The sequence below is a fragment of the Crocodylus porosus genome, unplaced genomic scaffold (assembly GCF_001723895.1).
Source record: "Crocodylus porosus isolate Cpor-Errol unplaced genomic scaffold, CroPor_comp1, whole genome shotgun sequence".
NCBI lineage: Eukaryota > Metazoa > Chordata > Crocodylia > Crocodylidae > Crocodylus > Crocodylus porosus.
The window spans coordinates 36,566,126-36,581,705 of record NW_017728906.1 but is presented as its reverse complement, the minus strand read 5'-3'; the positions used below and the strand labels follow the sequence as shown (position 1 = coordinate 36,581,705).

Genomic DNA, 15,580 nt, shown 5'->3' with positions numbered 1-15,580 from the left:
CTTCCTCTTCCAGTTACCAGCCAGGTTTTTTTCCAATCACACATTCAAAAACACACGTGCTCAGGAAATCTTATTCTACTATGTGGCTATAGTGGGGCCTTTTGAGCATGTAAAAAAAGCAAGTATAGCTACAAGAGTGGAGATGAGATAAGATCTAAAATCTGTGGACCTGCCCAAAATGGAACTTAGATGGCTAGGTAAGTAGCACTCAGGTTCTTCTTTTGTAGGTGCATAAAGACAAAATAGGACTTAGCCTTGGGGAAGTATCTGATCTACACCCATGTCCTCCCTTGTAGCTGGTCCCTTTACGGAAGTAGCAAGATTCTGGATCTTGCTATTGTCTGTCCTCTGCATGCTCCATCCAACTGCTATGCACCTGTGATGGATTTCAAGTGTTTTTCTTCTTTAAAAGGGACAGCCTTCCTGCGCTCGGCAGCTGACTCTTAAAAACAGCCTCTCTCACAGCAGCTATCTTAAGTGGAATATTTCTAGTAAATAGAGACCAAGGCCACTTTGACAAAGGAATCTTTATTGCATAAATAAAGCCCTAAATATGCCTTTTGTGTGTGTAAAAAGTCAATATCCAGCTCAAGAAAGAATTACTTTGGTGTGTTTTATTCCTTCGCACACATCATTCAGTTCTCAGGCACGGTCCAAGCAAGCTGCCAAGTGTCAAGAAGTCTGAAGAGAGAGAAGAGAAAAATAATTACCAATGGGCCAGCTGGTGAGAAAAGCAAAAGGTTACATAAGCCAAATCTACCTTTCCATGTGGAAAAAATCAGGGCTGGAGCAACACACAATGCTCTCCAGATTTGATACCTTGGGGATAATACAGAACAATCTTGGGAGCTGAAGTGTTCATTTCTCCCCCAAAGCCCCCCTGTGAAGACATTAGCTCTCCAACCCTATGGGTGTCCCAGTATTTCTGGGGAGAGCTTGATGGCACTGTAGCATAGACAATGGTACTTTTTTTCCCTTTTCCCTCCTCCATAATCCCTTGGCTTCCCTAATCTATCACAATAGCACAGTTCCTTCAGAAAGCAACGCTGTGACAAGGCTCTGGAACCAAAGAACAAATGGAAAATGCCACTGTTTTGGCTTAACTCTATTCCCTCCAATAGTATTTTTACTACTTGCTGAGCACCAATATGTTTGCTCCTATCTAGTAGCACTGACTGCAAGATGTAGTTCCCATTCCAAATCCAACAAGATGCCAAACAATGCAAAGCCTTTGACCCCAATATATCTGTCCTTTGCACCAAGATATTTCCTTCTATGTACAGACATTAAAAAAGCCCAAGCTGAAGTTGATCTAAGTTATGCTGTTCTCTGTAAACAGCATAGTTTAGATCAGTAGTGAACCAAACACACATTTGCCCTGGGGGGTGGGGAAGGATATTAGACCAGGTTCCACCATTTTAAAACCAGACTATGTGTGCCAAACTTCTGTTCTATTATGGGTAGACTGGTTTCCAATTACTTAAACCAGTAACAGTGTAATGTCTGTACCTGGTCCTGGCGACAGCTCCACGGGTTTTGGAAGCAGCCAAGTGGTACTGATCAGTCTAAACGTGAGCTAACCAGAGCGTGTCTACATGACACGAGGCAGTATCAGGTTGAGATACCTCAGCCAGCTGTTGTACAGCTAGCCTGGGATGTCTATATAGAACTGCAACATGCCCTATAGATATACCCTGAGGTGGAAAACTATGTGCTTTTGTAAACACAACCCAGCACAACAGCCAGACTTCCCACACCTCACTAGTGCTATGTCCCTACGGTTTGCATGGCAAGCCCCTTCATCTGTATGCCACCTCTGTCCACCAGCCCTTGATGAGAAGATGCATTTATATTTAATAATAATAAAAAATCTTTTCCCCAGAGCTTACTAAATCCTTATTAAGTCAGTGAAACAGAATGTTCTTCTGTATCTTCCTGGTATATAAACCAATCGTTCACAGACATCAGCTGAAAGTACCACACATACAAGACCTTCAAAACACTTTCCGCTTTATCTTTGTGCCTCTGTCAACAACCATCCTCCCCCTCAGAGTGCAGCACTACACAGCAGGGTTGCCATGCTTATGCTGGTTATAGTGCTCAACAAGCAGTAAAAATCCTGTTGGAGGGAGAGGAGTTAATCCAAAGTAGTTATACTGTTTTCTCCTCACTGTATCTCAGGGATTTTCCCTTCCTGCTCCACTTTGACAGCTACCATGCTGGTATTTCTATCAGATCCACAATGTTGCCAGATGAGTCCCTGTAGGTATGTGCTTGCTCTGTGGCCTCTTTTAAGGTTGTTTCTGAAGAAAGGGTGCTACCTGTCTGCTCCAGCTCCCAAACCCAGAAAGGTAATGGTGAGGACAGTACAACAGTGCCCACCACCACTCTTCATGGGAGTGTCAAGGTGGGGGCTCCCCTGGAAAGTCCTTAACACCTCAGTGCTAAACTTGGAACATGGTGAGCAAGAATGGGTGGGTGAATGGGTGGGAGGGACTTGGTTTTTTGGGGGCAAACTCAAGAGCAGAGTAGAGACAGTGTAGACTGTATCCCAAAAGCTATTTTTGTGCTTATGTTCTTTGTTGTCTTTAGGCCTAATCTATAACTTGGATTGCTTTAGTCAAGCAATTGCAAACCCCTATGGAGCCACTCTCATTTCAGTTTGGGTGGCTTGTTTCTAATTAGCTTAAAACTGGTTTTAATGGACTTAGACCTGTAATAAACCAGACTAACTAAAGTGGTTTAAAAATCACACCTTGAACTTAAGTGGTGTGAATCGGCATATAGAGAAGCTGGCTGCCCACACTCCCAGGGCAGGGGGCAAGGGGGAACATGCCCTCCAGATCCATGTGCAGGGCAGGGACAGGCTGCCCACTGTTGGCTCAGGCTCCCTGCCCTGAAGCCCACCCCCAAATTCCTGGGCAATTCAGGGCCGTGGAGAATCACCCAGATGGGGAGAGAGGCAGAATGTCAAATGTTGCTCCTTCTCTTCTGTGCTTTGCAATGGCTTACCGTGCTATCTGGTTTGGACTGGAGGAGCTTGTGTCTATTCATTTGAGCAAAAGGAAAGCTGGACACCTAGCTCAGGATTTTGACAGGCCAGAGCAGGGCCAGGCAAGGAAGCTCTTTGCCACTGTAAGCCCCACACCCTGATGAGGTGCCCAGCAGCAGCAGGGGCAGCAGTACAGTTTGTGCCCCTCACTGCTGTCAGGTGGGCAGGGGGCATTTCGCCAGGGTGGCACACTCTTGCCATGCCCCCCATGGGGGAAGGGGAAGCCGGGCTCCCTGCTCGGGCCACAGCAGCCACTGCCTCCCACAGGCAACAGCCAGGGCTTGGGCACTCCTGGGGGAGGCAGGGCGCTATAGGGCTGATACCTACGTACATAGTAGTGTTTAATTTTAACTGTGGATTTTGTTTTTTTTAATCAAAGAATTTGCAATTTTTTATCAGAGAAGATCAGGAACCCCAGACTTAATTGATTTAAGTTAAATCAGTTTATTGAACTTGTGTCACAGATCCCTCCAGATTCAAGTTAACTCCAGGATGCTTTGCACCTCCCCCACAAACTCCCTCTTGAAGGGTGAGCTAGCCTTGGCCCAAGCTTTAGCTGAGCAGGGAGGCATCCTCTAGTGCCCCCTAGCTTCTGGCTTGAGCCATTGCAGGCATGCAGCTGCATTTTCAGAATCCAAAGTGAATGTTTGTTCACTTACTTATCCGTTCAATCTACGCACCTTAGACTAACCTGTAAAGATTGAATCAATTCAGCTTTGGGCTTCTTGACTGGCTGTACTTAGCCTTAGACTTTAGATAACAGACTCTGATACTTTTACCAGTATGACTAAAATTCTCAACACCGGGTTTGACTGTGCAAAGTACTAAGCATCCTCACTTCCCTCCTAAACTAGTGGGGAGGAGAATGTGCACCATCTCTAAGAACTTAGTCCAGACCTTTAACAACTGGGCACTCCTAAAAACTCCCAGGAATGGTTCTGCTTCATTCCAGTCAAGTGCAAAAGCCACTGTGTAGCATAACTTGTTTAACAGGTCTGTCTGGGAGAACAGTTTGAGAGATGAGTTGGCTGTTCCAGCTAACACACTTGGCACACGTAGTATATTTAAGTTAAATGAAATCTTAGGTTTTCTCTTGGGCTAAGTACAGACAGTCAAAAAGCCTGAAGCTGAATCGATTCTGGGACAGAAGTTCAATAAATTGATTTAACCTGAATCAGTTAACTCTGATACAACATCCATCCAGTAGAGGTACAGCGATACATCAGTCCATATTGTATCAGCACCAATAGAAGGAAAATTGACATTATCAGCAATCAACTTTTTTGGCTGATGTGGGCAATAATATTTCCAATAAATGCTCTGTGCACGTGCACAGCCGCAGCATGTACACAACCAGTAGTACAGCCTGTTAACTTGAGGAGCAGCATCCGGCTGGTAAGTCTGTGGGGGGGAAGGGGTGGAGGGGAAGGGGCATGGGGTGGAGGGGGCAGATCAAGGCCCCTGAGGTGAAGGGAGGGAATGGAGCTGGGGCTGGGGAAGGCTCTGCCCAGCCAGGGTGTGGCAGGGCAGAGCATGGAGCTGTGACTCATCCAGGGTTGCGGTGGGGGGAGGCAGTTCCCGCCTGTGCATTCACCCGTGGTGGAGGCATGGGGGGCACATGTCCCCCACATCTGTGTGTGAGGCAAGGGCAGGCTGCTACTGTAGGCTGAAGCTAGAGTTGCATCAGGCTCTTCCTGGCAAGGGGGAGGGGCCAGGTGGGTTGGGCGGCAGTGCTGGGACAGGGAGCTACAGCGAATTATGGGGTGGCTGTAACCGCTCTTTGTAGCCACCCCTACCAGCACCAGTGCTGCTGCCCAGCAGGAGTCTGGGGGCTACAACTTAATCTCTTGCAAGGTCCCATGCAGCCTACATGTCAGCAGCTGGATAACCCTGTGCTAAAGTATTGCAAGAACCGTTTGCGACTACAACATAAATGGTGATAACAGCTATAACCCTGGAATCAGCCTGTATCTGAGCCACAATATAATGGACTTTAAAAAGATGTCATAACTCCATGTTAATACACGAAGTAATGTTATACCTCATGTAAGGGTTCAATTTTCCTTCTTGTCTGCTTCCTTTCTCAGCTTCTCCTCACGTTCTTTTTTCATTCTTTCTTCAATCTTTTTTCTTTGGTATATTTTTACACCAGCAAAAGCCAAGCAAAGAATTAATGTTTTAGCAGCTAAAATGTACATCAACAGGGGGAAATTCTCCAAAGCCTGAAATATAAAACAAGATGTTTACACAAAGTTACTAGAATACTTGAGCAACTGTGACATTTAAAGCAGATCTATGGGATACTAGCAGCCCTGACAATGCTGTTGTTTAAGGCTATGGTAATGCAATTGATACTTTTTCCCATGGGAAATTTTAGAAAATGTAGATCAGCATTCAAAATTATTTCCCTAGGATTGTGTGAATTTGCTTTAACTGTGTTCATATCCCTTGTGGTAGTGCTGGAGAGATCCTGAAGCCACGATAGTCCAGGAAACATGTGACAGGCAAGGATATTGTGGGGGAATTGTGTGTTATGGAATGACTGCATGGTTGGAAGGGATTTTAGATAAGCTTTTGAACCTAAAGTAATCTTTTTCTCATCCAATAAGAGATATCCCCCCCCTCCGAAAAACATCCCTCCCTTCAATATCCCTATGCTTTATGGAAAATGATGGCAAGACTGCTGTGGAGGAAAAGAACACACTTTAAGTTACTACCTTAGGATACTTGCAAAAAGTGAACACTGGACGTGTCTACACGGCAGTGTATGGTGACATTGTTGCTGCACCATTGTTACTACTGCCTTTTGGAAGTACTAAAGCACAGCACAGTAACTGCCCGTACTGCAGCATACAGGCAGCGCATGCTTCAGTTTCCCCAGTATGCTGCCATACCAGCACACAATAAGTAGGGAGCATACCACTATGGCAATGTAGCTGGCAATCATGTGTAGACTCACGTAATCGCCATGTTACCATAGCACGTCATACGGCCATGTAGCGTGCCATAGGGCACCATGTAGATGCGCCCACTGAGTGATAATTGTGAGTGTTCAGAGCTGAAACCTAACTCTTGCACTCAGTTCAGACGCTGACATTGGACATGAGCAAGTCTGCCATCCTAAGCAGTACTCAGGAGTATCTGCTTTCCTAGAAGTTAATGTACGCTACAGCAGATATGGCATTGTTGCCAGTGGAGCTGGGATTTTACCCTGTGATCCTGAAGATATAATTATTTGCTGGAAATATTTATAAATTAAAACTCTAGATAGATCCTATGTCATGTGCCTTCCTTGTATCCCATTCCTTGAGTTACGCTAGTGTCTACTCATCCTTGGAGCATTTTATATGTACTGATGACCATCTTATCAGGGCCTGACAGTAGGTAGCTGCTCAACAGTTTCAAAGGTGAGCTCACCAAGAAATGGCTAATGTTGGTTTCAGGCCAAGGTCTTTAATATGTTAATTTGCTGTAATTGTAGTGTGAAGCCAAATCAGGAAATGCAGAGGGATATCCATGTATGAAACTGATGAACTCAAGGGTTGAGTCAGTGATTTTAGCTTATGGGTTGTATGCCTGTGTTTGATAAATCACAGACACTGTCTTCTCATAAAGTCTCTTGGATGATGACTGGAACCTGTAGATACTGGGGTTTTATAAGGAAGGTAAATAGCACTTCGTGTTCACGCAAAGCTACGTTTTCAAAGGCATGCAATAAGAGTTGTTAGGCTTTCGATAACATGGATATGATAGGTCAGCCACTGAAACACAGGTAGATGTATATTTCCTTTTCTCATGAGAAGGAATAGGCCTTTCTGACTACCATGCAGAAATCGTGAACCCAAAAAGAAAATGAAAACATTACTCTATCCTTCCTCTCTATGACAAGGGGCACAGATCACCCAACCTTGAAGAGCTTTCATCTCATTTCCTAGCAGGCATTCCAGAAAGGAGCCATGAAAGGATATGCCCATATTACCTCAGACTATGCTGATGGGACAATATACCCTGCCCGCTTGTTTCTGTTCTGTACATGCCAAAAATATGTAATGTAGCTGCTAGAGGAGTACCACAGGGTGGATACCAATAAACACATCCAAGACTGAGAGCAGTATTAGAAACACTGGGAATATGCCAAACAATGGCTATTTATATGTTTTATTTTACCTGGGATAAGCCTATGATTGCTGCCCTACACTGGCAATAAAGATGAGCCAGGAAATACCTTTAGTACATTCTGATTATTTTTAATTGCTTTTCTGTGACTAAAATACAGTTTTCCATAAAAGAAGAGCCTGCCAAACAACCCTATGTTTCTGTGTTGAACTGCCTCTTCAGGTTACAATGATTTCTGTTTCCAGCCAAAAGAGTTCAAAACTTTATTACAAAATATTCCCAGTGAGCTGCTTGTTAATAAGATACAGACCATATGCTAGCTCCACAAAAAACTGCCTAGCCAATCATTTTGACTTATATTTGAATCTTGGAAAACAGAAAAACAAGCAAAAAATTATAGAATTAGTTAGTGGTTGCTTATTACTACTATATTTACTAGAATCCAAGACATTATTTTTTCCCCTTTTAGGACATGTTGGGTCTTGAATTCTAGTACAAGGTTGGGGGGGAACAGGCAGCTGCAATGTGACCCCCAACTCAGACTCAGGGTTAGACCCACAGCCCCACCCACAGCACATGCCCTACCTGACCCCGCCGCCTCCTTCTGGCTATGTCTGCCCACGTGCCTCCCCCCTGCTGTCTGCACCCTGCCTCTCACCACCCACTAGCCACTTATGCCTCCCTACAACTGCTGCTCCCTAGCCGGGCCAGGGCTGGAGCCAGTATGTGTTTAGTACCTCGGGCCAGGACCGGGGCCGGCTCTAAGAGTAGGAGTGGCAGGGGCAGAAGGAAGACTGCGAGCAGGGGACAATTAGCAGGGAAGAGCAGGTGGTAAGGGAGCATAGGCATGGGGGTCAGCAGCAGGGGAGTAAGGGACAGTGGGGCAGGCACCACAGGAGCATAGGTACTGTGGAAGGCAGGTATTGGCAGGGGAGCAAGTGGCAGGGCAGCAGGCATGAAAGGGTACAAGCATCGCAGGGTGGGTGCAGAGGCAAGGGGGGCAGGTAGAAGCGAGCAAGTGGATTGAGGGACAGGCAACAGAGAGCAAGATGAAGTCCAGAATCCTGCAAATATTCTGCACATGCACAAATGTTTGTGGAAAATCCTCCTCTGCAAGGCACAGATAATGAGTGAGCCTTGCAATAGCTGGCGTTTCGTTCAAAGTCCAAACTCCTAGTCATGTGACCCTGTGGAAATCTGAGGCTTCGTTTTTAAAGAAAAGTCAGCTGCCTAAGTCAGAATATGAGTGAGTTTTCTCAAAGAGAAAAGTGAAAGGCTCAGAAACCAGAATGCAAATAAAAACCCAAATTCTCTTCTTACATGTAAATCTCATGCTCTAAATCTCAGGACTATTTTGTAGCCAGGCTCATTATTCACTTTTGTGGTTGGGATCAGCAATACCGGACATCTGCTTCAGCCTTATTAAAAAAGGATGTTACAAAGTTGTGTAACAAAGAACTTTAAAACAATCACGAAGGCAGAGGACTGGACAACCAATAACAAGAGATTTCAATTTGAGAAATGTATTGTGGATGCTACAATTTCCTGCCTGCTATTTTCAAGCATTAACAGGCCTATGTAATTGGTGCTTTCTTACTGCTCCCCAGTGCCAAATAACTTGACAGTTAAGACTTACTGGAAATGCTAGTCCCTTGAAAATCAGCACTGCTAGTATCTGAATACTAAATACCAAAAATACTCTTATAGTACTATTCCATTAAGGTTAGCTATCTAGAAAGGTACTAACTGGAAAGCACTCAAGTTTAAGATTCTCATAATACCAACCAGTTTCTGTGGCACATACCGCCTCTGAAATTAGACTGTATCAATCTACAACTGCAAACTACAAAGCCCAGCAAGAATTTCATCCTCTATTATTCTCCCAAACTGTAAGAAGTCATACTGTCTTTAAACCCAGAGGTATAACGTGGTGTAACTGTACCCTGGTCATGACCCTGTTCCCACCCTCCACCACATGAGCGACTGGTGCCTCCTGAGTCAGGCGGGGGGGCGGGACTTGCAGGCAGTCAGCAACCGAGGGATGGGGGTCCCCTGCTGACCAATTCTGCCAACCCACAACTGGCAGCAGCGTGCCGCTGGCACTTCCAAATCAGCAGGATCAACTACGGGAGAACCGCTTCTCCTGGCTCACTCCCCAGCTGGCACTCTCAGGGGGGCACCAGTGCTCTCACCTCCCCCCCGTCTGGGAATGCTGCTGTCAGGAGGTGCACCAGCACTCCCTACATGTTGCCACTGCTCTCCTGCTTACCCACTGCCCTCCCTAAGTTTTGCTACTGTTTAAACTGTAGCTATATAACGTCCATAAAGATATAAATGTGCCTGGTGGTTAGAACTGCTGTTTTGCTAAATATAATTTGATTGCCTATATTGCAACTGTTAGCATACTTCGTGCTGGGCTATACCCATGTGCACGTGGATCAATTACTGAGTCAAACTTATGCATGATATAACCTGTTACACAGAGGATGAATGGAGGTATACGATTGAGATGGGAAGCTGGTCCACAACCCAGAGCATTTATAGCCCAGGTAAACAGACAAACAGGGTGGGGCATCCGCTGTGCAGAGATAAAAGGTGCCTATGGACAAAAGAGCAGATGCAGAGCCTGGGAACAGAAGCACCACGTGGAGAGGGTGAATGCGGAGGCAAGACACAGCCTACGTCCACGATTATTCTGATTTCCATAGCAGCAGTCCTCGCTGCCAGTACTCCCAAAAAGTGAGCTTGCACAGCACTGAACGTATATGAAAGAAAACATTAGCTGTATATGCTCCAAGGGCATGGAGCTGTGGTTAAATCTCCTCAAACCTGAACACACACACTGGTATGCAATACACCCAATTATATTATAACACCCCACTCTCTAACAACAACAGTTTTGTAGGTAAAAATGTCCTCACCCTCCAGTTAAAGGCCACCATCTTGCCTCACTGATGAATTCACAGGTCACTACAGACGCTTGTCAGAGCTGTAAGAAACCAATAGGGCTGGATTCATCTGAGGATATAAAAAAAAGTACAGTTTAGCCAATCCGCTTGCATTTGATGCATCCACAGTCCATACGTCTGGCAAACTCATTAGCCCGTCATGCTGATTAGCCTACTGTTACAGGAGTCCCAGAACATTTGGGAAGGTTCTTGCAGCGAGTGGGTTATTTCATAGCTGCCCGAGTGACAGGAACAGCATCCAGTAGCAGTGCTGCACAGAGCAAAAGGTTGACGGGCCTGGAACAGGTGTTGTATGCTTGCAACTGGGAGGCCCTGTCTCTTCTCGGCACAGTGGATCCTTGCAGCTGTTCTGTCTAAATACACAATGCAGGTTGCTTTTGTAGGCATGAGGTCTGCACATGTGTGCAGATTAAGCAGTCTCATTACATGCTTGAGTTATAGCTGAGAACACCAGCCCTATCAAAAGCACATTCGTGGTCCCAATCCCAGCAGTCCTTTTCAGAGCTTGAATGCCCAGAACTGGGTTGTCTCTTGCCTTTATCATCTGGGGGGAAATGAAAATGTGGCTATGGCTCTTTTGACAATAAAAAAGCCCTATAAGACTAAGGTTATAAAGCAGGAGAAAATAACTAATTGCCATGATTCCCCAAGATGCCTGGTTTGACTCTCAGCGCTCAGCTCTGTGGCTGAGAAATGCTCGAGAGGACGCACATGACCATGAAGCAGCTGCATATAGATGAAATGCTGCACTTCGGTTTCTGCCTCTGCTTTCTCACTGGTTGTGAAACTTCCAAATTAAACAGCTTTCTCCACTCAAGCCCTGCCCGTCCTTCAGCTGTCTGCCTGTGCCTGATGCATGCCTGTGTAACAATAGACTCACTGTGCGATCTTCAGGAAAAAGACCATAGCTCCGTCAGAATTTGATGAGGGGGCTGTGTACTCTTGCAGTGCTGTACAAATAACAACAACAAGCTCCTGACAGCAGCCATTCAGATCTTACTGTAAGACAAAGGAGCCAAGTGTCCTGCCAACTGTCTTCCTCCTTGCTGCAGAAATGTCCTAGTTTTCCCTATCAAAGGAAGGCGTGCTCTCCTCCCACCACTGATGCTGGGACACTGGCTGTACTGAAGGAATGGACCACTGATAAACTCCCACAGAAGATCCTTCTATAGCAAGGGGCTTGAGCTGTCATGCCCTGGAGAGACCAGATTGCCTCCATTACAACTTGGACTGTTGGGAAAAATAAGCATGCCTGTTATACGTAAGCCCCTCTTCCATTCAGACTGGTCAAGAAATGCCTTCTCCATTGGGCCCCATTACTGAGGAGTGTAATTTATACAGTGTGATGAAGAGCAGTACCACTCCACCAGCCAGGACACATGATTGACACAAGCAATCCAGAGACAAAAAGGGAGAGAGTGGCTTCTAGTATATATCTGGTTTCTCATGTGTTCTGTTATCCAGCTATACCAGTCCTGACCTGCCTTTCTGACAATCTACATGCTTGTATGCAAGCTATGATTTGTGGTGTCCCCTTTGTATTTCCTACCTTTAATAAAGTATCATAGCCGTTGTGAATGAAGAAGTCTCCATGTCACAAAAAAAGAATATTAAGAGAGATCTACCTTAAAATGCTAGGGCATCTTTATACTCGCTCTGGGGATGGGAAGAGGGGTGCTTTAATTAGAGTGGCTCTCAGGCCACTCTAATTAAAGCACCCACAACATCTCATGCATTCCGTATCCCCGCACTTCAAAGGGCCAGGATGGCATTTGTCAGACATTAACCCCTTCATAATCATGAATTGCTTAAAGTACAATGGGTTTTCTTTTTTTTTTACTACTCTAAAGAGGGGGCTGAATTTGGAGGTTCTAAAAATTCCCTGAATTCTGGAGACAATTAGGCAGCAGGGATCTGGTTATTTCTGGGTACGGAAATAATTGTTGGGTAGGGAGCCTGAGTGATATATCATAACATGCAAGGTGTTTTTGCACTGTTTAAAGTCTGTTCTCCTCACAAAATGATGTAAATGTAACTGCACTGAAGTCACATACAGGGCAAGTATGTGTATAGGGAGGGGGAAACTCACATGTCCAGGGATCTCTCCTATTCAGAATCTCATCTTCATTCCCTGTTGCAAACTAGCTTTGAAGCCATCTCTATGTGTCAGTGCACACACCAATTCTCTCTAGTGGCTCCACTGATCTCCCTTTGGGTTCTCCTCTTTCTTCATCTTGAGCCAGACTTTGTGAATGTTGGCTGCATCCACAGGCAGAAAAAGAAGAAGTATGTGTATATGTGTTTGAGAGGCAGACAGTGAGAAAGGGAGGTGTGTTTGAGAGACACAATGAGAAAGGGAGGATTCACTTTTGCTCATTTCAAAAGAAACATTTATTAGCACAACTTCATTGGCTGAAAAAGAATAAAGTTCACTTACTCTGCTTTCAAGGTTGTGGTATCTTTAAAGTGTGCAGGCAAGTAAACAGCCAAAGTTTCATGTTTGCCTTTTCAAAGGCAGATAAGGCCAAGCTCAGAGTTTAAAAACATCTATGCTCAGAGATTATTTGTTGCCCTCAAAATGTAAATTCCCTTGACTAATACAGCAATAACAAAAGGAGACGTGGGCCCAGCATAAGGAAGGTCACTGTTACCTTCACTTGTGAAGGTCTTGCCTTAAGGCACGCGAGGGAGAGCTGGGTTCCACCCTGAGCACCACCGCAGGCTTCCTGGGCCACGTTCCCCACTGCTGTGCTCCTTGGGTATTTGCTGACACAAGTGCATAGCAGGCTTAAAATGCCATGAATCGTAGGTGCTCATATGGCCTCCATCACTGCAGCAGCAGCTCAATATAATTATCCCCGCAACTTTTCAGTGAGGCAAGATGACTCTGTCCTGCCCACCCCATTTACATATGGAAAACTGAAGCAGACAGGCTAAAACATTTGCCCAAGTCCCCACAGGAAGTTTGTGGCAGCGCAAATAATTCAATGTTGGTGTCTCAGGTCCTAGGCCTGATCCAATAGACTGTCCTTCTTCTCTACCTTCACAGCCAAATCATTATCTGCTCACTCCCTGAGTAAGAAAGTATTACACCTGCTGTGTACAAATTTCCATAAATACACACGAAACAAGGCACCACAGAAACACCCGCATTTTGTATCATCCTGGTTGAGGAAAATAGGTTGGCCTGCTGGTACCTCTACTTATTCAGCAGTAAAATACAGGATTGATCATACTGTGCCTATAAGGCAGAAGGGGTTTTAAGACTTATTCATTGAGGCTCACAGAAGATTATCAGCAGGCTTCTAGAAATGCAAAATACATGTCCATTTGGCTGTACTAGGAACTAGATGATGGCGGACTACAACCTGTACTAGACCAGTACTATCCTCTTTTCATCTAGGCAGAAACATGTTTTGTCCTTGCCCCTCCCCCTCCTTTCCCTGATTCATGTATTTAAAGAGACAGTTGATATACTTTGTATCAGTTGATTAGGTAAAGTACCCACTGCTGTGGCTCATTTGTTGCCCCATGCATCACTAGGCACCCCACAGTGGGTCTTGTGGGCAGACACAAACCCAGAAGCCTGTCATATCCCAAGAGTCAGACAGAGACACAGTGAGACTGTGAACCAAAAGGCAACAGCACGTATCACACAGGATGACAGACTTCAGGACAGCCAGCTCCCTGTATACCTGCAGCTCAAACACAGATTCACATCCTGCTCTAGGCTGTGCCGTTCCACTGGGAGGGCGGTGGAGTCCTTCCAGTTTACAGCAATGCAATAGACAGCAGATGTGTCCCATAATCCCTAACCTAAAGTCAATGTTAAGGGATTATTCACATCATAAAGTACCACCAATATCTGCATACCTGGAATTGCAGAAATAAAAGTCCATCTGGCAGATCTTTATTTCATGCTCTGGAAATTAAACAAAGAGCAAATGGAAATATAAAGAGTTGGCAACTGGGTCAAAATCATACAACAAAAACCTGCAGTCCTCTAGACTATTAACCTCTGTGTCCCAGGGCACCACTTCACAGTCATATGCCAGATTGCTTTTGCCAGATACAAACGCAGTATAGCCTGTCATATCCCAAGAGTCAGACAGAGACATGGTGGCTGAGACTGTGAACCAGCATTCTTCAAAAGGCAACAGCACATATCAAACAGGCTTGTGGACCTACCTTTCCTCTTACCACCCACCAGCTTCCCACATCTTCCCAGTGATATTAAGACTCTAGGAGTCTGCCTGCATTTCCCCTACTCACTGACTACCTTACCCATACTTATTCTGCTATCTTGTCCTGCCGTGGCCACCTTAGACTCCCTACCCACCCTTCCTTCCCAACCCCAGTCCTCTGTATCCCAGCCACCGTCCTTCCTCATCACTTAGGGACCCCCCCACCCCACCACGCCACTACACTCGAATTCTACATGCACCGTTTGGCGCACTGCTTTTTTTTCCCCCCATTTAAAATCCTAATTTCTGCTATTTATTTCCTTCATTCAACTTACAGGGAAACCAAGCAAAAGTGAAACTATCCAGGCTCTGGCCAATTTCAGGTTAGGGTCTCAGGCACCAGAACTTGGTAGCACTGTCTGGGCTCGCCAGCAGTGCAGAGGGATGACAACAAAATCAGCCAAATGGGCTCCCACTGAATTTTAAAACAACAGCCAACTTTGTTTAGCAGTTGCCAGATGGGGGAAGAAGGGGACTCGTGGTGTGCTTCCTTGTTTAACCAATTTTGGAGCTCAGTCTGTTTCCCATCCTGCCCTGAGAGCAACGTGACTCTCCTCGAAACACACTTCTTTTTGAGCTTGCATTGTCAGCTCAGAGGCCAACATCCAGGCCCAGACGACCCCAGGCTGCTGAGTCATTTGCTGATTTCAAAAACCCCAAAGATATCCGAAGGAAACGGATCAATACATTACCTTCCAGCAAGCAGCCATTAAGCAGGCAGGGCAAGCGAAACCACACTACAGTTCCCAGCAGTCTCATGGCTTGCAAACTACAGCTCCCAGAAGGCTGCAGTAAAAAAGAAACCAGGCTGGTAACTCTTCATTCTCCATCCCCCTTTCCAGTGCAAGCAAAGACAGGCTGGGAGCCTGGGCAGGTTTAACCCCAGGAATGGCAGTAACTGGTACTGTGGAGTGACAACTGCTGAGGTGTTACTCATAGAGCTCAGTCTCTGGGTCTTGAAAAGAAAGGAAACCCACAACATCTCCTAATAACAGCCCTGTGTATCCTCTCCATAAGGAAGATAGATGCCTTTTTACAAGTGTACCTGCTGTCTGCTTTTTGAGCCTTAAAAACCAAGGTCATGTGACATTTAAGAACAATTTAGGTCTGAGTTCATAGATTTCATAGATTTCATAGACATTAGGGCTGGAAGGGACCTCGGGAGATCATCGAGTCCAGCCCCCTGCCCAAAGGGCAGG

General features: G+C 45.5%; 1 protein-coding gene across 4 annotated transcripts; it reads right to left on the bottom strand.

Moving 5' to 3' along the window:
- Positions 1 to 508: 508 nt before the first annotated feature.
- Positions 509 to 15,176, bottom strand: SMIM11A (small integral membrane protein 11A). 4 transcript variants are annotated; one of them, XM_019528891.1, is made up of 5 exons: positions 15,074 to 15,101; positions 14,011 to 14,059; positions 10,090 to 10,186; positions 5,094 to 5,274; positions 509 to 681 (listed from the first exon to the last, which is right to left on the bottom strand). In XM_019528891.1, the coding sequence occupies exons 3-4, from the start codon at positions 10,108 to 10,110 to the stop codon at positions 5,107 to 5,109; spliced, it is 189 nt and encodes a 62-aa protein (XP_019384436.1). In that variant the 5' UTR covers positions 10,111 to 10,186; positions 14,011 to 14,059; positions 15,074 to 15,101; the 3' UTR covers positions 509 to 681; positions 5,094 to 5,106. The 4 variants fall into 4 exon arrangements, with proteins under 4 accessions (XP_019384436.1, XP_019384435.1, XP_019384437.1 ...); XM_019528890.1 differs by lacking the exon at positions 14,011 to 14,059 and having other exon boundaries at positions 15,074 to 15,176; XM_019528892.1 differs by lacking the exon at positions 14,011 to 14,059 and having other exon boundaries at positions 10,090 to 10,157; positions 15,074 to 15,111.
- Positions 15,177 to 15,580: the final 404 nt, after the last annotated feature.

What these genes read in the sequence shown, in the direction of transcription:
- SMIM11A (XM_019528890.1), bottom strand. Translation starts at nt 10,110, where the DNA reads ATGGTGGCCTTTAACTGGAGG. An exon ending in TGGTGGCCTTTAACTGGAGG is followed by an intron (nt 5,275 to 10,089) that starts GTGAGGACATTT and finishes TTTATATTTCAG; the next exon opens with GCTTTGGAGAATTTCCCCCT.